Source organism: Gymnogyps californianus, chromosome 14 (genome assembly GCF_018139145.2).
Source record: "Gymnogyps californianus isolate 813 chromosome 14, ASM1813914v2, whole genome shotgun sequence".
In the NCBI taxonomy this organism is placed as follows: domain Eukaryota; kingdom Metazoa; phylum Chordata; class Aves; order Accipitriformes; family Cathartidae; genus Gymnogyps; species Gymnogyps californianus.
Window position 1 is genome coordinate 3,971,193 of NC_059484.1, and position 21,688 is coordinate 3,992,880.

A 21,688-nucleotide genomic window follows, 5' to 3' on the forward strand; every position below is an offset into this window, starting at 1 on the left:
CTTTTCCAGGTGCTAAAGAAAAATTTGTGTCCTAGTAAGATCTAGCTTCAGATAAAAGAAATCTTGGCATAGTATTTTCAGGACAAGGTGGGAAAGATCTACCACAAGGTTCTAGACAAGCCATTAACACATCCAGAGGCACAGAGAAAGCATTAGAAAACTAGGAGATCTACACTGAAATAAAGCTCTGTTGCTTTACATAGATATAATTATTAAAAGCACTGTAAAAACGACAGAATCCACTACTGTACTAACACAGCAAATTTTCACATTTTTCTTTCACAAAAAATTTCACACAATTTTCAGTATATGAATAATTCTGTTTTCTCCCTGGCATGTTCCTGTGTAATTGAGAGCTCCGGCAGACTGGGATCCAGATCATCCTGTCAGAGAACTGGAAGCCTTTCATGGTAGAAAGATGTACTACAGTATTTGAGATGCGGTGCTATCAGATAACTGCAATGCAAGCTATTTTTCCTTACTTAAATATATCCTCATCAAAAAGTTCAGCCCTGAGCTGAAGAAGCCAAGCCCAAGGCTACATATAAGAAAAGAGTTCTTCCCTTTAGAATACCAAGCAGGTCATGCATATCTTCAGACTAATGTTTTGGAAGGGACAACTCCTTCAGTTGTAGAGAACATGACATTCTAACTGAAAACGTGTTACTACGTGTACTTTCTTCAAGTAGGTCATGATTAAAACTCTCCACCCAGAAAAATGACTCAGCATTTTTCAAGAACAAAGGCCAAGCATTCCCCATTTTTCTCCAGAATATTTGATGTCCTTCATTTTTGTCCTGAGATTCAGCTAAACAGGACCAGCAAATGTCAAAGATCAAAGTTATTCCAGAATATAAGCCAGTCAAATGATTTTGCCCCTAAAATCAGTGAGTGCAATTATGTTAAAACGCTTCTTAAAGAAACAGATTTAAGCTACATAATATGTAAAAATCTCTATTTAAACATCCTTAGATCTATCCCTGAGAGCAACCTAAAAAAAAAAAAAAATCCACATTCTATTCAAATGTAAAGTTTTAAGATAACTGACAGATGTTACATGCTCGCTACCCATTCACTGTAGAATTTCTCAGGTTTCACCTTCTCACAGCAACGCGTACAATTCCATACTGAGACAGAAGAACTAACAGGATTACTCAACCAGCATTCATCCAAGACAGCAGGAAGCCATGCATCCAACCCCAGATCTACTGGGTCATCCCGATGCTGCAAACTGCTCTTTAGACAGAAGACTGAAGTGGGCCATTGCTTCTTTCAAGGAGCTTTGAAACAGTGTCTTGAGTGGCCTAACTTCTACACTCATCACAGAAAAAGCAAAAAAATAGGTGCAGAAAATGAGGCGATACAGATACACTCCTCTTTTCTCTAGAAGGGGCAGGGAGGAAGGAGCAATTTCAACCACTTCATGTTTCTCAGACCAAGTCAAAACAGCTGTAAATGTGTGAAACCAGAATTGCTGGTATGATTATAATGCAGCACCAGGCAGATATGCCTCAAATAGAAAGATTTAAACACTTCACAGGGGGTCGATGTGATACACAACAACTTGGATACAAGTTGTGTACACACTACACAATGACATAGGCAACTTCTCCAGCTCAGCACCAGGTATAGCACATTTTAAGATGATTGAGTAGGAAAGTAAAGCTCATGAAAACATGAATAGCACTGTTTTAAATGGACATAGAATGGTTAAAATATTCTGCTGCCTGAATCAAGGGGAAAATTGAGAAAATACGTTGCTATTTATTATCAGTGAGATGCCTACATATAAAAGGTCATTGCTGAATGTGAATTTGCAAACATGTACAGTATGCATGTGCGAAACATTAATAGCAGTATAGGACTAACTCCAGCAGAACTGAGCAGCATGTAGTCATCCAGTATTTCAACACAAGTTGGCAGTAAATGTTTCATCTCTGTGGCGTGCTGAATAGGCTCTACACTGCTTCTTGAAATACTTAATGACTTCAGATCTCACAGTCTCCATCTAAGAATGACTTCCCATAATGTTCTCAGAGAAAACTATAAATTGTTCAGTAGAAACAGCAATCCCATTTTCTGATTTGAGTAGAAGAAAAGGACTACTACATTAGTACTATTTCTTAATTTATTTTTTTTTTAATAGGAGTGTCATATAAGAGGGAACCTTTTTTTCCTCTTTAGAGACCACAAAGAATTTTGGTTTGTTAGGAGTACCAAGACTCTGTGATCCAGAACAATTCTTTGTCCTGTTACTTAGGTAGCATAGGTACACGGCAGTTTCAGGACGAGGCAGTATTAAGCAAAAACATCCAATCCAGTCATTTTCCAGAGCTGAAGTCGGTGGACTTACTGCAGTGAGACAGAAATCTGTGAATATAGCGCAAGCCAAGCTCCAGTTAAAAATCAACCACCTCTGAAATCCTTCCTAGCACTTATTCAGCAGGTAGAGAATTGATTACTTCTCTAAGAGGCAATAATTTCACAGATGCTGGATCTGAACAAAAAACCTCTTCCTAAGCATCTTTCCTGCAGTTTCACAACAAGCTGCAAAAAAAAAAAGCCAGTTGCTTGAACTAAAATAAATAAAAAAGCTGGCAGAAATATAGGATAAAGTTTTAACGTGTTTGTGCCAAAATTAAGCCCTGGAAAGGATATCGCTCCTCTAGCTTAAACAGAGCATTCCTAATTGTCATTGGCACCAATTTGGCTTTAAAACCACCTGCTTATCTATCTAATAGATCCAAGAAATCTCCACATCTCTGAACACACTTCAATACCAAACCACAAAACATCTCCATTTTTTCTACACGGACCTGGCTGAAGCACCAAGCCATACAAACTTGGTTTCTGCAAATGGGATGATCTCACATCCTTCTGAAATCCTTATGCACAATAAAATTTCAAGAACTGAGAGTAAGAAATATGGGTATTTACAGCAATTATCAATCACATGCACCAGAGGAGCTTGCTGAGAACACCTATATTCACTCACTTAGTAACCTTTTACAGCTGTTAGCTCAGAAAGATACAAGACTCCAACAGGTTCACTAAGAATAAGCATCTATCCTCCAACCCCACCAATAGCTCTGTAAGCCGAAGAACACACCATCGGTCAGCACTGTTTTCTGTCCCAGCCCAATAACTGTTCAGGAAGGAAAGCAAATACAGAAAACTTCCCCAGATGGCTTCAGCAATTGGTGGAACCAATGAGAGACACTAAATTGAAAATACCAAACACAGAGTGACTTATGTGAACAAAAATATAAACACAGATGAATTAATCTTTCCTAAGCTAAGTTAAACCCTTACCATAACTTGAATCCATGTTTATTTCAATATTTTCATTTACTCTGCAAGGAGCTAATCTTTTCTTTTTTTAAGTTTGGTTTGGTTGTGGGGTTTTTTTTAAGTAAGTCTTTTCTAGCTTTTGGCCTCAGATTATCAGTTAGAACAAATATTACTAGGTTGCTTGACGATGTGTCTTTCTTTGGGAAGTCTTAATAAAATGTATAACCTGATCTTTCAAGGAAAGATGGGTTTTCAACATTTGGAGGATGGGATTCTTTTAACATCACGTGTCCAACACATAGGCAACTAGCTTCCCTTTATATTTGAAGGGGAAGGGGATATATTTGCAGGACTAATTCTATCCACAGGCGCCGAACTTAAGTTGGATAAATTGCCTTTCCAAGATTCTTAGCGCTCTGAGCTAATGATAGACATAGCCTTGATGGCTAATTAGTAGATATTAATGGCTTCCTCCCTACATCTTCAATTAGAGTTAAAATTACAAGCTTATATAACATTTCTTCTGGGTGAATGGAAGTCACGTGCAAAGTAAAAGGAAGGTTCGCGAAGAAAATGCCTTAGTATGCCATACACCTGCGTATATATTCCATTCCATTAAATATATACGTATAGTTTGTCATTCTCGAGATAACCAGAGGCGAAATTTTGTTTCCTCTGGGATTAGTTGATTTCCTACAAATAGCTAAATAAAATAAAATTCCTGCTTGATAAATTTAAATAACTTTATATCCTTACTGCATATATATTGTATGCATAAAGCAGGACACAGCCTCTTGAGCTAGCACCAACATAACGTGTGTCCACCCCCAGAATGGAGCACTGCCACGCAGATGTCTCAGCACAGTACCACATCAAGTTAACGAAATCAATCGTTTTGGTAAAGTTTATTAAATCATGTGGCAGGTACCAGACAAGCTCTAGTTCCAGTGCCGGTACAGACTCAACTAGTAAAGATGTGTCTGTGCTTTTTCCCCCCCTCTCTGATTAGAGAAGATGAGATTAAAAAGAAATTATTTATTTTTAAAGTTTTAATTGAATGTCAAATCTACACTCCTGAGTGCGTAAGGCAGCCTTGAAATAACATGTTATCATTCTCAAAATTTTATACTAAAGCTTTAAGAAAATGTCCTTTATAATACTAAACGCCAATTTGTATATGAGAATTGTCTACTAGCAAAAGCTAGGATTTACGTGTTTGTGTGTCAAATAAGTTTCCAGTCATATTAATTCTTTGCCCTTTCTAATTAAGATGGTAACAATTTTGAGTAATAAAACTTAATGTGCCTTTCCTTTAAAATATATGTTTTTAAAAACTTACCAGAATTGCCAAACTTACAGATGCAAGTTTAAGAAATTACCTCATCCATAGGAAAGGAGAGAATAAAAACCACAATTCTTGACAAGTAAATGATCGTAATTTCTAAAGCAGAACATTAGAATCCAATGAGACTCAACTGCTCAATTATGAAATAGTTTCCGTGCCATCTGATAAAAATTGCCTTTTATTTTTAAGCTGCAATAAAATGAACGTCCTTGTTCCTCAGCACTGAAAAAATATCACCTGAAACTTATTTATAATAGCATAAGAAGTGATTTAAGGGTCACCTAAGTGTCCGGCATCTTCCAGGCTGCTAAGCTGTTGTTCTTATTAATCGGTCAGTATGACTGATGAGTTTTCAGGATTTTTGGTCTGTACGGATCTGTGCATCTCTCCCAAGAGATGAAGTATAAGCCAAGAGCAGGAAAACATTTTTAAGAAGGCAAATATAGGACTATTAGGACATGGAGGGAACAGATGCACAGAAACAAAGTGGTTTTTAATCTTGGCCTTGAACCAAAAGCTTTGCACTGTGGAATACCGACCAAAATGAAAATTCCATCTGCTTGTTTTTTCCACAGTTAGTTGACACAGAAATGCCCCACGTGATTTAAAGCATTCTACATAGCTGGGTATATGAGTGAGATATTTATATTTACTTTCCTATGAATGTCTAAAATTATGACTTTTTGTTTGCCACTTACCATTACACAGATCGTTCTGAATTAATTATTTGTGTAACTACAAAGCCCGAATCTCCAATTTAAAATTTACTGTGAAAGGCAGTGTGCAAACACAGAATAAGGTGAGTCCATGCCCAAAGAGCTTGCGGAGAGCGGAACAGTCAGCTAGGAAAGAAACTGACAGATACGCACTGCCCAGGCAGACGCAGCAAGCGGTGGCAGGAGATTTAGATTACATTCCCAAATGTTCTATCCCACCATCCCTATTTCTATTCCATCAATCAAAAATATTTAATACTTGTGATTTAAAAATCCTTTTCAAAATTACTGTAGAAAACACTTTAGGAATGTCAGTTCTTCACAGTGGTTATTTTTCTCACCATAAATATTTAGAAAAGTTAGAGTTTCCTGAGAAATCTGATAATATTAACTATCACTGCTACTTCCGTCAGATATTCTGTATTAAAAATTCGAAGTTTTTGCTTATCAATATCTATGTCACAAGGAAGGGATATAATGAAAAATTTAGATTCGAAAGGACCCCTAGAGGTCATTTAATTCGACCTCCTACGTAACTGAGGGCTGACTTCAATGTCATGTCTTGCTGCTCAGAACCTTTTTCAGTAAAATTTTGAAAAATGTGATAAAGATCCTGCAACCCCTCTGGGCCCCTATTCCAGCGCCTTATTGCTGTCACTGTGAGGAAAGTTTTACTTAAGTCCGACTAAAACACTCTGGAGAGCCTACACTCACTTGCACAAGAGCTCTTCCTTTTGTTCTTAATACTTTGGATTTTACTTTCTGTAAGCAGAAAAGTCCACACAACAAATATTTACCAGAAATAAACTGAACACATGACATTTTAATGAATTTTCACACAGAGTATTTTTAATTACCTTTTTGAATTCTCCTGTCCTTTGGTATTCACACAGCATCATGTCAAAGAAAATTGGGATTGTGGCTTTTCGTAGTTCGACTTCTGGAATAAGAGTCATTTCCAAGATGGGCCCAACCATCCCCGGAATAAAGCAAATTTTATTCTGGCCTGAAACAGAAATGCAAATTGGGTACTTGAGAGAAGAGAAAAAAAAATTTTTTTTCAGGAAAACATTTAGGACATGCAATTATTTAAAGCACTGTTTTAAGCCATCTATGTTGGTAAAGTCTTACAACTTAGTCACTCATCTCTATTCCTTCTCAAAAGCTGAAAGCGTGTTAATGGATGTAGTCTCATGCTAAGATGCCAGAATTCAGTGCCAGAAATAGGCATGTATGCCAGCTGAGTTGACGTTCTCAGTGAACATTTCAGTTTTTCAGCTTTTGACATCTCCTTTTAAATACTTCGAGTAATAAACCTAAGAATCCCCCCAATTCTATCAGTAGGAGTGTGCCACACAGTAATGTCACATGGTGTCACCTTTGTAGCTTATGAAGGAGAAAAACATTACTTGCTATCATTACTGAATAACATCAAACATTGCAACCAATAAATCAAACCAACCAATGCATCAAACATTGCAAGCAATAATAGAAACACTGTCTGCACAACTCCTAAAACCACACAAAATTATCTTGTAGCGCAACTGTTACGTCAGCTGCCAACGAACATCCAAATCTGCAAAAAACCCAACCAGGTCCAAGATGTGCTTCAAATGCTGCTTGTTTCTTGGGGAAGAAAAATATGTGGTATGTGGAGCAGACCACCATCAAAATCCAATGACCAGTGTAAGAATGTCAATACTGCCTAAAGCTTGTAAGGAGATATAATATTCTCATAACAAATATGACTAGACTTGTTCCATAACTAAAAAGTAATCTGATTCTGATTTTCCTCTCATATGGATGCCATACTCGTGTAACTCTAAGCATAACTGAACTACGACTTCAACAGTTCTATGCAACATTATTTCTTCTTCCACTCACGTTGATTAAAATCATTATTAACCCTAGTTAAATCAGTAATGTCAGTAAGATTGAAAAGAATCTTATGACGACTGAATAACTTCCAATACCTAGATGTATTAGACCTTACAAGTCTGTAATCTTTGAAAACCACAGAAATTCATGTATCAGGTAGCGATCCACGCACCTCTCAAAATCTTCACTCTCCCAAGCAATGCTCTTACATGAGTAGAAAAAAGAGAGAGAAACTTTCAGCTCAATGACAGCAATACCTATTGCTTGACCAAGAGACTAATCTTACACTTAAACCCAAAAGAGCTTAGCACACAGCTTTAAATAAATAAATAAATAAATAAAGAAATAAAATTTAAAAAAATTTTTTGAAAACTATCCTGCCATCAGCAACTGTTATTTCCGTTTCAGGAATCAAGAGTAACGTCTGCTCAAACCTCAGAATGACTGAATGACTGAAATGGCCAAAGGAAGATAATCTGCCCCAGAGAACAAGGCAATTCAATTTATAATTGGAAAGGCACTCTAGAGGTCACAGTATGACATTCTTTGACACGCATTTGCCTGTTTCAATCTTGCTGCACATGTGTCCCTCAAATGTGGCTTATACTTCAGATGCTCTACTGCTTTTCAGAATGCAGATTCCTGTTTGTTAAAGCTACAGAAGGAGCCTGAAAATTACAGAAAATAAATGGAAAGGGCATTTATTATTAAGTGAGAATTATTGCATATTAGTTTGAAACATTTCTCAAGCTGTATGCCTCGCTTTTTCCATTGGGTATGTAAGACAATATTATTTAAATAAAGTAGTAACGCATTTGGATATTAGAAAAGAATCCTTTGGTCTTCAACTTTATGCTAGACAAAACTGTTAAAGGCCCTTAGATTTTTATAAAGCCATTGTGTTTGCTGGTTTTAACACAGACTCTCAGATTCAGCACGAGTAGGATGCAAACAGCAAATCTCAAACACACACAAGTGGAAAAGTGCTTCTGCAAGATTTGCTGTACTTTGTAGTAAAATGAAAACTTGAAAGTTTATTTTAAGAAACAGATGTTAATGGCTCTAGAATCAAGAATTCATGTGAAAACAATTAATTTCAAATTTACACCTACCAGTATTAAAAAGGACGACAATGGTATTAAACTAGATTAATGACTATGCTGAAAACAGGCTTGAGAGTTCACCAATTAATCAGCAAAAGTATCAAATCCTTTAAAATCTTGACTACATCTTTTTGATACATCAGAGTATACTGATGCATTAAAAAAAATTTTCTACTAAAAAATACTAAAAGAAAAAATTTAAGAAAAATAAGATTGAAAGGGGTATGTATCACCGGAAGGAGCATGTGCAAGGTGATGAAAACATTCAAAATCTCCAGTCAAGCACAGATATGCTGGTACACCTAGGAAACTAGAAAGTTTAATAGAGATCATAACGAAATCTCATATGTCCTAATAGAAGAACTTTGCAAAAATTTTCCAAGATAAAACAATTATTCTACGTAAGTTCAGTTAATAAGAAACAATCCCTTTCAGTGCATTTTGAAAATCATAGTTGGCTTCCTTGTGTCCTAATATAGGGTGATATGACGGCCTCTCCACAGCTTATTTTGCCTTGCAGCATTGCTGTGCCAGAGGTTCAAACACACTGCAAAACTTACTTGATCAACTCAGGGGTGAGAGAAAAGGTAACTAGTAGAATGTGAACATGCTAAAAGGAGAAACATGGAATTACTTTTGCCTCTACAGCAGGCATTGCCACCCCACCGAGGGAAGAAAATGTCCCCATTTTGAGATAATGTTTCTTTGCAATAAATACGGTATATCAGGGAGACAGGGATGTGTGCTGCACTACATTGTATTTATGAATAAAACAGTAGGCTATATGGAAGAGGAAAGCATACAATGCACTACCCACATTCATTCTGTATGTTGATTTCTGTATAGAATAAGCTGTACGCTTATTCCATGCTCAAAGCTGAAGAGCTGTCCTTCAGTGAGAACACTGACACTATCCCACTGGACATTGCATTCTGGTATAAATTTTTGAATAATTTTTTACTCTTCAACCTAATAGAGCCTTCAAAAGACTTTTTTCCTCACTCTGTCTTGACAATGCCTTGCTGGAATTTTTGCATAAGTAACAAAACATTCATTGGAAGAGAAAAGGAAGATGGATCTCTCCTTCCACACCTCAGAGAAGCTAAGGCTCAAGTTCATCTTTAAAATCAATCACAAAAACCATCTTCATTGTCCTACAAAATAGCTTAACTATTGGGTTATTGCCTATTTGGTGCAAATCATAAACTGGAGACTTCATCAGCCCACAGAAAGAAAATAATATCCTTCTATCAACAGAAACTTTCCTGGAAAGTCTAATTGAAATAAAAACTTTAAAAAAATTTGCCTAAAAATTTAAATTGAAAATTCCTCAATCAACTGACAGAATGAACAGAACATAAAAATCTGGTCCATCTCTACACAGTTACTTTGCCTAGCAGGTCCTTGAGATCAATAAATTGAGTAGTTATGCAGTTCTTAACATTCTTCATATTCTGCTTGTGACTACTTGCTATTTAGTTCAGAATAAATTCTGCCTTCCCATTCACTCCCAGCCAATCCCTTTAAATCCTGCCTTGTGTTCATGAAGGTGACCCTTTTTATTCAAGTATCTTCAGATTTTGGATAGTGTGGGTATATTTTGGCTAAAATTTTAATAACACGCAAAAAATATTGATACTACTGGAAATTACTGCAGGCACTGAGAAGATTCCACACCAATCTTAAAATAGAAATTTCTGGTACATAGAGATTACGCAAGTTTTCCTGGATGAAATGACTGCATTTTAGCTGAGTCAGAACAACGAGGACCTCAGGAAAAAGGGAAAAATGCTATCAGCTTATGCTCAGCACTCCATTAAAGTGGCACATAGGAACAAAAGACTGGAACTGGCCTGTGGTCAAGAGATCTCAAACAGACAGAACGGTTGTAAAAGCCTTTCTCTCTGTCTTCTCTCTGTTAATAAACTGATGGAATCTAGTCTTTTCATGATTAACTGTCTGAAATTTGACATTCAGCTTGCATTTCAAAGTATAATCATAGCTATCATAATTGTCTTCGCTGTATATTTCAAAAACCTCTATAATACATATTTCCATAGAACAATACATTATTGTTGCCCTTATTATGAACTCTCAAAGGAGCAGCGGCAGAACATGGCTGTACAACAAATGTAAAAACATTTTGGAATTTTAATCCAAACAGATTCCAAAGCTGAGCCTACTAATTTCTGGAACTGTAGATTCAGACTGAGTAGCAACCTTCTCAGGGAAAATTTATCTGGTTCTCAATTTCAGCAAAATAAAGTTTCTGAAATCTGATTTCAGCCATCTTTGAAATCTGAGAGAAGGTTGTGAATTCTCTTAGAAATAAAAAATAGGCAATAGTCAAACAGTATCTCATGTCAGTTCCAAGTTTAATCACAGGAGTGAAAACATATTTTAAGTTCAAATAGCAGAAATATTTACAAAAGCACTTCATGTCAGACATTTTTCAACCAAACAAGCAATATGCTATGGATTCAGTTGCAGTTAGGTTCTTTTGCCTACTCACCAAGTTTGTACCACATGTCACGGATAGCAAAGCCAATTAAACGTCTCATATCACCATATCTAGAAAAAAAATAAATAAAAAAAGATATCTTTATCATTATCTTTATCACCATTTTACTACAAAATTAAAGACATAAGCTGAAGTATACATTTTTGCTTACTTGTTCTGGATTTTGTTGTATTTTGCATGGGAAAAGTTTTCTAGCTGTAGTGAATCTTGGGTAATAAAAGCCACAGCCAAATGAAAATAGTTGTTCCACAGCTGTAAATCGAATATAAGGAAATTATAATAGTTTTGAGAAAAGCAAGAATAATATTAAACTATGCATAATGCTGAATAATTTATGAAACCAAATGATGCAAGCAATATGAGATTTTTATATTATGCAAAGATGTACATCATTAGTATTATGCAATTAGCAGAAGAGCAAGAAAGATTAATTTTAATAACCACTACTACACATTTGCTCTTAATAACACAGCAGCTGAATAAATATTGCTAAAAAAGATTCATATGAGATTCATTAGCTAACAACATTAAACCGTGAACCACAGCAGGACTAGTGAAATGTGTTACATGCCAGTGAATCTTAACAACTTGGAGCTAAAGGCATCCAATGTAATTACACTGTATTTGAGAACTACTTCAAAAGGCATCCGCTGTCTTCTCTTTGGATTCTAATTCAACGATTTGTGTGAAAGTCCAGTGTATTTTGTTACGAGCCCTCTACATGAAACAAGGACAAAATACATCCCTAAATAACCACTAATGGTACTGAGTCATGTACTCTAACTAGAAGAAAACCCCTTATATTTCCAGTGCACAACCCTTCGTTTCTGAAAGCAAATTACTTGTTCTCCAGACAATCAAAATGAAGTACTTCTCTCACATGCTGGAGGTGGAAAGGGAAAAAAGAAACTTCACCAGGAAACGCAAATTCAAGGAAGTAAATACTATTTTCAGAAGCTTCTAAGCAGTCAGCAATGGCTTTAGACACTTCTTTTAAAAACACAGCTGCATCTAAAAATATGCATGGTAGGTAACACTGAGACAGTAGAAAGGCAATGGTAAATGTATTCAGTAGTAATTTAAAGGATGGAAACAAAACATATAACATTATTACAGAGCTCTTAATTTTGTATGGTGAAATACAACCCTAGGTTGGGAACCCACACTAAATAGCCTAGAAATATAATGTTTCATCACAAACTTAAGTGACCTCTGTCCTTTATAACCTGGAAAACTCTCTTGAGCACAAATAACCAGGAAAAATAGATGCCAACACACACAACCACACACAAAAATACAGACGTTTCCTATAATAAATACAACTCTCAAATGTTCTCTATAATGTGAAGAAGATCCTGCATTTAATTTATTCCTCCCTTCAAGGCCCAACTAAAGCCCTCCTTAGCAGACTTGCTTATTTAAAAGCCCTTAGGAGGGCTGTTTCTGTCTTTAAGTATTTACAGTCCAGAGAGCACAGTTATCCCTGGTGCAGATACACACACTCAAGTAGCATTTCACTGGAGACAGTTATTAATCTGTTACATATCACACCAGTCAAAGATGCTCTGAATTCACCCAAACCAATCACAGCCTTATTAAAAACGACATTTGAATATGAGCACTACTAAAGCAGCAGCTTTTTTTCCCCTTAATACAAACATTTAAATTACGTTCATATCTAATTTTTGACAGTATACCAATAGTACATACTAATTCAGAGCCTTCTTCCCCAGGATAAATATTATTTATGCCCTGAAAGGCCTGTTTTCCCCTCTTATCAAAGACTTTAAAAGATTAATTTGACCAATTTAGAGTTTTCAGTCCCTTGAGAAGCTGTATTTATTGATGGGTAGGGAATATACTTTGCATATGTCAATTACACCAGTAACATGGAAAATTTCTCAAATCATTCTCCATTATGGGGAGAAAAATGAAGCCTTCTTACTACAGTTAACGGTCTATTTATTCACTTAATAGCTCCAAGTTCAATGCCACCTTTGTCAGACACACATCCTAAAGACTCAATATCCTTATTTATAAAATACGTTTCCTTTCATCCTCAGAGTACCCTATGATGGCTGAAAAAATATGATCCTTTGCATTTCAATAGCATATTCAAGTTAAGGACTTGCAAGCTTTTAAGTACCAAAACTAACTTTAAAACCCTGCGAGGCAAAGTAGTCTCTCAAAAGTAAAAAATGGCAAAAGCTGAGAGAAACAGATTTTAAAAATGGAAAAAAATATGCTGATGAGACCTGTTTCGTTTTCTCTTAAGCCCGCAGTAACATTCCAAGATGTTTTGCATTTGAACATCCAGTTATCTAGCCTGTGGTAGGGCTGAAGTGAAGTAGCACAGTGACAGGAGAGGACCAGAGCTCTCGTGCTCTGATTTGGTGACTCTCATGCTTTGCTGCTTGTTGACATGAACTCCAGTGCTGAGTCATCAGCTAGGGACAGAGTACTGGGAGACAAAGCTCCAGCTGAGAAATGACCCTTCTCTGTAACTTGTTATCGATTATTCATTGCAAACTCCTACTGAGAGGCAGCACCTGACAGTAACAGCACAGGCTGGCTGGGTGTGTTGTAACACTTCAAAACATGGCAACTGAATTGGCTGAGCACGGTGTTAACCACACACGCCGAGACCGCTTCAGGTCTGTCAATACCCCTCTATATAAGGGCTAAGGGAACTTAAAAGAAGGGGATGTCTCATTCCTTTTTTTTTTTTCCAGAAAACACAAGGTGACTTCCCCCTAGAAAATGAGACAGCTACCGTATTGGAAAATGTGGAAGCAATTTAGTAAGAAATTCCTAGCTACCTCACAAAGAGGAGGAGATCTGGATGATTTTTCAGGATAACTGCCAAAAGTAAACACTGCTGCCTCCTCCTTCGCACACCCCCTGAAACCACTAACCTCTTTTGCACTAATGCCCACCTTTTAGCCATTGTTTTCTCTACAGACGTCTTTCCTCAGTTCTTTTTGATAATGTAGGAGAAACAGGAAGTCTTTGGAAGACTTTTGAATTTCTGACAAATTATTGCAGATACTAAATGTACTCTAGCATTTCATAAAACAGACAAGACGACACTTTTGGTTTTTTTTTTTTCTTGAAATATTATGATGAAAGCAAGCTCAGCCCCTGGAGACCAGCAAACATAATATATTTCAGATAGATACTGGGTTCTTTACTTTGATTTTGTAGAAAAATGGCACTTAGAAACTTTCTGCATGTATGCATAATTGCAAACTACAGGTAGTTACCACAGGTATTGAGCTAGGTTAGCTAGAAATAACCTTTCTGAACCTTTGAATAACATTTATAAGAAATGATCCATTGATTTCCAGGATATATGACATTCTCACTATGTGATGATTTTACCTCCGTAATGTTCTGTTTCACATACTGGAATACATTTCTTCGTCACTGAAAACTAAATAATTTAAAAGAAACATCTATTTTTTTACTATTTTTGTGAGCCTTTTGAGTACAAACAATTTTAAACAAATGAATAGCAACTTGTGTTTTAAATAAATTGTCTAATTGGATCAACCACAGATACTGAAATTCAGTCACAAAGATAGCACACACAGCTGCATCATGCAGTCTTAAAATTCTGAACCAACGTTCATGCAAATTATTCTGCATTGTCTTTTAGAATATCACACTAGAAAAATGCAAATTGCTAAACAGAGGCATAAGCGGAATGTGAAGGCTAAAATTCAGAATAACTCACCAACTGATAAACATTAAGTAAAGTAAGCATTGCATGCTGTTTAAGTGGAGTCTTAACAAATATAATTTTCAGAGTTACAGCTCATTCATCAATTCGGGAAGTTACAAGCACAATATTTAGGGCTTATTCCTATGGTATGCAGACTGGTTCATGACAGGTGTAGTGTTTTCCTTGAGGTGGAAGAGAGAGTATTAAGCATCTCAAAGTAGAGAATTATGAAAATCCTTTGGGACTTCTGCCAAAATTTCTTTGTATTGGTTATGTATTTCAAAAGGACAGAACAAAGGTAGAAAATTTTCAGGTTAATGAAAATAAGTTTACAGAAGCTTTGAAGGAACACAGCACATTATATGAACCAACAAAAGTTTGTTTTATTCCTTTTTAGTCTTTAAAGATTTTCATGTCATAATCCCATTCTCTCCTTATTTTTGTCATATGCTTCTTGCTTAATGATGCAACTTAAGAAAAATACTTGCAAATAGTTTCTACTCCAGACATCTACCATTCCTATGTTGGAAAGCATCCCAAACCTCTGAAATAAGGCACTCCCAAATGCAGTAAAAATCAGTTTCGTGTATGCAAAATTTTCCAGAATTTATATCCTGTGTATTTCTTTCCATTCTGAGCAATGAGTCCAAAGTCCAAAGAAATTTGCAGATGAACATCAAAAAATCAATTACTTACCACAGGTCACTCTGGGAAGACCCAGCTATATGTTGTTAGAAGGATCAAAGATGAACTTTAAACTCTGATGTTTGATAATTTTCAAATGCACAATATGATATATAACATATTAACAAATGTTAAATATAACATTTCTAATATTGCTAGTATAGTTAATACAGCTAGCTAAATTTTCTAACGGTTGCATTATCTATTCACTTCTGCATCAGCCATCTCCCAGGGTTTTCTACAATGTCTATCACTATCATACATACATTTTTGCACAATATAGCGCGTATTTTTCCCTGTACATTTGTAATGCAGAGAAGCTTTCGATTTGGGGGTTTCTAACCGAAGAATTAAAAATAAAAAATAAGTTGTGCAATTCTGTTTCTGATGCCAAAATACATTTCATTACTGCTGAGTTATTGATGGTGCCTAGTGCATGCAAGAAAGACAGGAAAAACATGAAAAATAAGCATTTTCTTTTAAATCAGACTGATGTTATAATAGAATGTGGACTACGCTTTTTATAATAAAATTCTGTGGCAAGAATATAGATGATTAATATGAAATTATAATTGCTATAACAGTACAGATTTAGAAATATAATCCTTTCTAATGCCCTGTAAAAAATACTGCTAACAGAGGGGAAAGGCAGGAAGGAACAGGAATCAATAGCACTGTATTTTCCAAAATAGAAACACTATGATAGAGCCTGACCACAACAAAATGGTTTCTATTTGTTCCCTGTCTCTAATATGTCAGAAGCTGCCATCTCCAATCAGAAACATTATAAAAGGAATGTTGCACAAAAAAGTCATTCCAATGAATTAAGCGGCATTAAGAGTGGCAATGGATGCTGGCTGCACTATAGTGCTGTTGTGATCCGTTGCTGAATGGAAATACTTACTACGCAGAGCAAGACTTCTAAAACCAAAGCTGATGGAGCCATAAGTTGACAGTGACAACAGAGTGAAAACACTCTGTTCTCCTAGACAAAGGTAACACCGAGCTAATGACATCAGCTACTAACAGAAACAAAAAAATGTCATACGAGGTCTAAATAGGTTCTGTAAAAGTAAATATGCACATTGGAAAATTCAACTGCAATTCTCAAGTGAACCATTAAACATTGTTATTTTTATTTCTCTATTGATGGGAGACTGGCTTACAGTACATTCAAACTAAATAAAACTAAGAGGGAAAAACCCATGACTTGCAAATTGAAAAAGGGATTTCTGCTGGTGCCAAAAAAAAAAGAAATAAAAACCTTCTTTCCTAGTTCTGCATTCATAAAAATAAGGAAAGTGCTGACAGTGAAGACATGTCTGGTAAATAGAAAGGTCATTTAATTATTGTATTTCTATATAACAACAAAGAAAATGTTAATTCACATTTGAACTTACTTTTTGATTTCATACCTACATCTATATATCCATATGGACAGATAATATTCGGCTTCAAAATTGAACTACTGTCCAATATTTGCTTCCTTAAAAATCCTTGTGAATCAAATAAATGGCAAATGAACTAGCTGGTTGTTCTTCAGTATAAAATAGAAACGGGTGTACAAAGACACTTTTTCTTTGGGGTAGAGGTATTTAGACTGCTTACAGAAAGCCACGTTATCCCCTGATTATTCACCCTTATTTAACACCCTGGGGGCTACCCCTGAGCTATGCAGATAATATTTTGTCTTGAAACACCCAAGTTTTCAGTCAAACGAAATTAGCATTTTTTGATTGAATCAGATGGTACAATTACCATAAAAGGTAAAAGAGAAGTGTACTGGGAAGTCCCAGAATTGTCCTATTTACCACAAATGAAATATACTTCTCAGACATTTATTGAGGACACCATGAATGTATACATTGTGTAAGCACAGAACCACAAAAAGTTTTTGTTATAATTAAACCCAAGAAACCAGGGTGACTTTCAGGGAACGTTTTTTCCAAAATATATTCTACAATTTTTAATATTTCTGTTTGTTAAGTCTCTTCTGAAGAACCCATCTCAACTCATACATCCTAAAACCAGAATTTACACATTATTATGGTGTGTCTGTTCTGCTATCCTGCAAAAGCCCAGCTGCAAAACAGTGATGTGGACAGGTTGTCCGATCTCCACATTTGAAATTGGCAAATCCTTAAAAAACTGTTACTTGCTACAAAACAGCAAAAATGCCAACATTGCAATCTCCTTTAAAATTGTATGTTGAACACATCTGAAATCACCTTCAACGGCTGTATTTCCAAAGCAAAACTGTCTTTACTACCAGAAGCTGGCAATGAAAAAGAGCTAGCCCTACCCTACCCCACCCCCACACACACACCACCACCACCCCCCCATCACCCCCCGGAAAAAAACCCCAACCACCAAAGGCAAGCCACCACACAAAGCCTCTTACAACTACATAACATGATCCTGACTAGTGAGCACCGTTATGTCGCAAGCGGTGTGGATACTGGCTGGCTGATGAGACAGTTCTGCAATCCATTAAGAGAATCCTTATGAATATTATTAAAACTAAGTATAATACTGAGAGCAAACACAAAAAAATAAGAGTGAAAAGAGAAAACAGAAGCAATTTACAATCACACAGATAAGACTTTTTATTGACACAAAATGCAACAAAGAAGTCAAAGAAAAAACTAAACACCATTAAGACATATACCATCTGGTCTTCAGAAAAAAAGTCTAACCTTGGACCTGCTTTCCTAACTTATTTTTTGTATTTTTCTTTTATACCATCAATATATCTCCTTATACTACCTTAATATGCTCAGTCTGAATAAAGATTCTTAAACTGTTGTACTTTCCATAGTTGCAAACCTTCAATGACATGATTTACACTTCAGTGAACTTTTTCTAGTTGTAAACATAGACCATGTATCTGGAAGGACACCTAAGAGGTCAGCTAACCCAGCTCCATACCCCAAGGCAAGATCTGCTAAACTGCTTCAGACAGATGTCTGTTGAATCCAGTCTTTAGAATCTTTAAGTGAGAAGTATTTCCTAGCCTTTCTAGATAATCTGTTTCAATACACAACTGTATTTATATCTAACATAAATGCAAGTCAATAACCTATTTCAAATAAAGAGACACAAATAGAATACAAACTGCTAAATAGTGAAGTTTTTTACCTATTCCAATAATTCCCACCGAAACTCCAGATTTCTGTGTATTAAATCTTCATGTTCCAGTTTACTTTCGGTACTGAAGAACACACATTAATGTATTACGCAAGATTCTTTCCCTGTTTGCACTGTATGCACTCACAAGCTTAAGGTACCATCAATATTGCGAGCCCTTGTTCATTCTTGCTTCATGGTTTATTTTTGTCAATCACTTTAATGAAAATTCACTCCCTTCTCTCCTGTAAAATTATTTGCTCTGGAGCTAACAATTTTGTCTTATCAGCACAATAGTAAATATTCTATAACAGATGCCTTTTAGCTAGTCCTTTCTTTATTGTTCTAGGTTTTGCTGTATTATGGCATTGGAGAATACCTGCTGTACGCAATCTCTAACTGTGGCTTGTTTTCTGAGAGTGATTGACGTACATCTGAGTGCAGCCAGCATGTAAACTCTGCAGGCAAAACTCAAAAAAACCCCAAAGAAAACCACCCCCTCGCCCAGCAGGCATATAACCTCAGATACCAGATGACTATTTAATTACCCCTAAGAATAACGGTTCTCAACCCAAACAGCAGTTCTGGCACTTCCTGCCTGACAACTGCAATGACAATCTCAGTGCCAAAGCACTGGAATTGAAAAAAGGGCGCTCTACAGAAATGGACTCAGTGAACCAAACTTAGTACATACTAAGGTAGAAAATTTAACAGCACATCACTGCTGTGCTGTGCATAGTTTTGGTATTTGTCTCTGAGGTACGTAACAGCTTCACCATTGAACCTATGGCTCTGAGTTTACGCATAGTTAACCACTGTTCATTAGATATACCACATCCTTTCACAGGTCCTAAATGATACCACTTCTTTCCTTTCTGCCTGAATCACACAATGAGTAAAAAAAAGCAATTTTGCTTTGGAAACAAGAAAAAGGCCAGGGACCTTTTTTTCCTCCATTTAACAAGCTTCAACAGAGTAGCAAAAATTTCTTCATTGCTTTTGTCTAGATTTAAAATACCCCTTTTTTGTTGCTCAATTATTTCACAGTCTGCTTGGTTTTTTTGGTTAGGTTGTCTGCTATATATTGTCATGTAATCACTCAGCCAAGTGAAAAATCCTCAGATCTACTTCACTGTGCTTTAAATTGCTTTTTTTAAAAAAAAAATTAAGACTTTTCTTCAACCATTTGTTAATAATCAGATTTGAAACCACCATCCTACAAACGGTATAAAGCATTCACTCATTTACAAAGAACTTAAAGATGTAACATCATTTTTTTTTTAAATCTTCACTGATACGCATCTCTGTTTTCCCCATCCCAATATATTCTATTTCTATAGTTTAAATTACCCTTAGCAGGAATATTAAAATAGTTGCCTCTGTTTTAGCTTCCAAATTCTTGACACATTGTTCTTGCTGCATATGCTCAGTAACGATCTGAACTTTACTCATCCTTTTTCTTTGAAACCAGAAATCAACAGTACATACACCCCTAACAGGAGACTAGATTGCCTGAAGGCTGCTGCATACTGAATCACTGACCCTTGAATAACCACTTCTTGTTTTGGGCTTTTTTTTTTTTTTTTTTTGGAATGAAAATCCGTTTGTTTCACAGAAACTCTATATGCAATAATTTACTTAAGTTTTTAGATCTGTAGTAGTCACTTCTGTAACACAGGCATACAGCACCTTTCAAAAGTTAGATTAAATTTAGATGCACAACTCCTATTATTGATTCATACCAAATGAAACAGCTGGACATTATTCGTAAAACACATCAAATGAGCTCACTGAAATCTCTGAGGTTCAGCAATAGCAGAAGCACATTTCAACATCACATTTTTCTTCTGGAATTTGAAAAGAGAGCCCAATGTAAGGAGCTGAGGTTAAGTGGCACTCCAAGGTATGCAATTGAATGTTTCACCTTTCTTTTTACTATTGTCTTTCAAACTCTTCCTGTGTAACCACTTACGTGACTGCTCTGTAGCTGTTTGTGACCGAGGTATTTTATGTTAAGGACCAAGAGACCAATACCCAAACAGTTTTTAGCATAGTAAGCCTAAACATTCACATGCAGTAGAGTAGAATGACTTAAAACAGATTGCAAGTTGCAAGATTAACCATAAAATATAAGCCCCAAGATACCAAGAAGGCAGAGGCCTGAACTTTCTCTGAACTTCATGGTTGGGGTCAGTAAGTTATTATCTACTGAACAGATTAGATTTTTGTAATCAGGAAGCATTTTTGAACTTAAAACATTTACTCTTAACTGCAGTTAATATAAAGAGTGAAATAGAATAATTTTTCATACTATGCTGTGTTAGTGAGTTTTCTATCTATAGCACACACCATAATCAGGCAGCATGTAGTGACAAATCTGGATTCTAAAACTGTATTTACATTTTAGTAACAATTTAAGGAATGTGAAAACTACACACATGTTCATTTTTATCTGGAGCAAGCCAAACATATGGTAAAATGCGTGACCAAATAGTTAAGTTATAAAGAATTATATTGAGCAAACTAAACAACTCTAATTTAAAATTATTTCAGAAAGAACTGCTAAAAAAAGGAAAATAAATAAATAGATTTATCAGGAAAGACTACAAGTTAAAAATAAAAATAAATTCTAAGTGCTAAATACTCTAGGAATCAAACAAACAAAGTTAAGCTCTTTCTGCCCTACATACATAGGAGTGACATTGTAAAGGCTACGTGCATTACATCAAAGATTGCCTTTCTGAATACACTTGGCTGGCTAAGAAAAAAAACGAGTTTTCTGCTTGCCAGTTCTGAGAGAATCACAGGACAAAATACTCTGTTTGGGTGCCTTATCATAAATAATCAAAGTATGATTTTCATGTCACAAAGATGGCCTAATCCTGCCACACCCAAATCAACAGTCATTTTGACACTGATACAAAGTACCAGAAGGGGCTCTGACAGACCAGAGTGATCGTACCTGCACATACTACCTCGACTCAGCTAAAAAGCCTAAATACTTACTTGGACTTCAAAATTCATATTCTCCAGAAATTTCTGGTTCATTGTCTCTGCAAATTTGTTGATGGCTCTCAAGAACACCCTAAAAAAGAAAACCAATGATACAGATAAACGAATGTAATCTCTGGGAATCTATTCCAACCATGATGGATGAATGGATATTGATGGAAACACATTTAAACACTGAACACACTAGCAGAAGCAAAGTTCACACATACATGAACACAGCAGATGACATTCTATGCAACGGCATGTTATTTATAGTCTGTTATGCATAAAAAAAAATTTAAGCACACA

At 35.9% G+C, this 21,688-nt stretch overlaps 1 protein-coding gene across 1 annotated transcript in view; it reads right to left on the reverse strand.

Moving 5' to 3' along the window:
* DOCK2 (dedicator of cytokinesis 2) overlaps positions 1 to 21,688 on the reverse strand; it is a 202,482-nt gene that overhangs the window by 41,855 nt on the left and 138,939 nt on the right. The window contains exons 30-33 of the mRNA XM_050905599.1: positions 21,395 to 21,473; positions 11,006 to 11,106; positions 10,846 to 10,904; positions 6,210 to 6,358 (exon numbers count right to left, since the gene is read on the reverse strand). Of these exons, the coding sequence (XP_050761556.1) occupies positions 6,210 to 6,358; positions 10,846 to 10,904; positions 11,006 to 11,106; positions 21,395 to 21,473 (388 nt within the window). The remainder of the gene's footprint in view (positions 1 to 6,209; positions 6,359 to 10,845; positions 10,905 to 11,005; positions 11,107 to 21,394; positions 21,474 to 21,688) is intronic.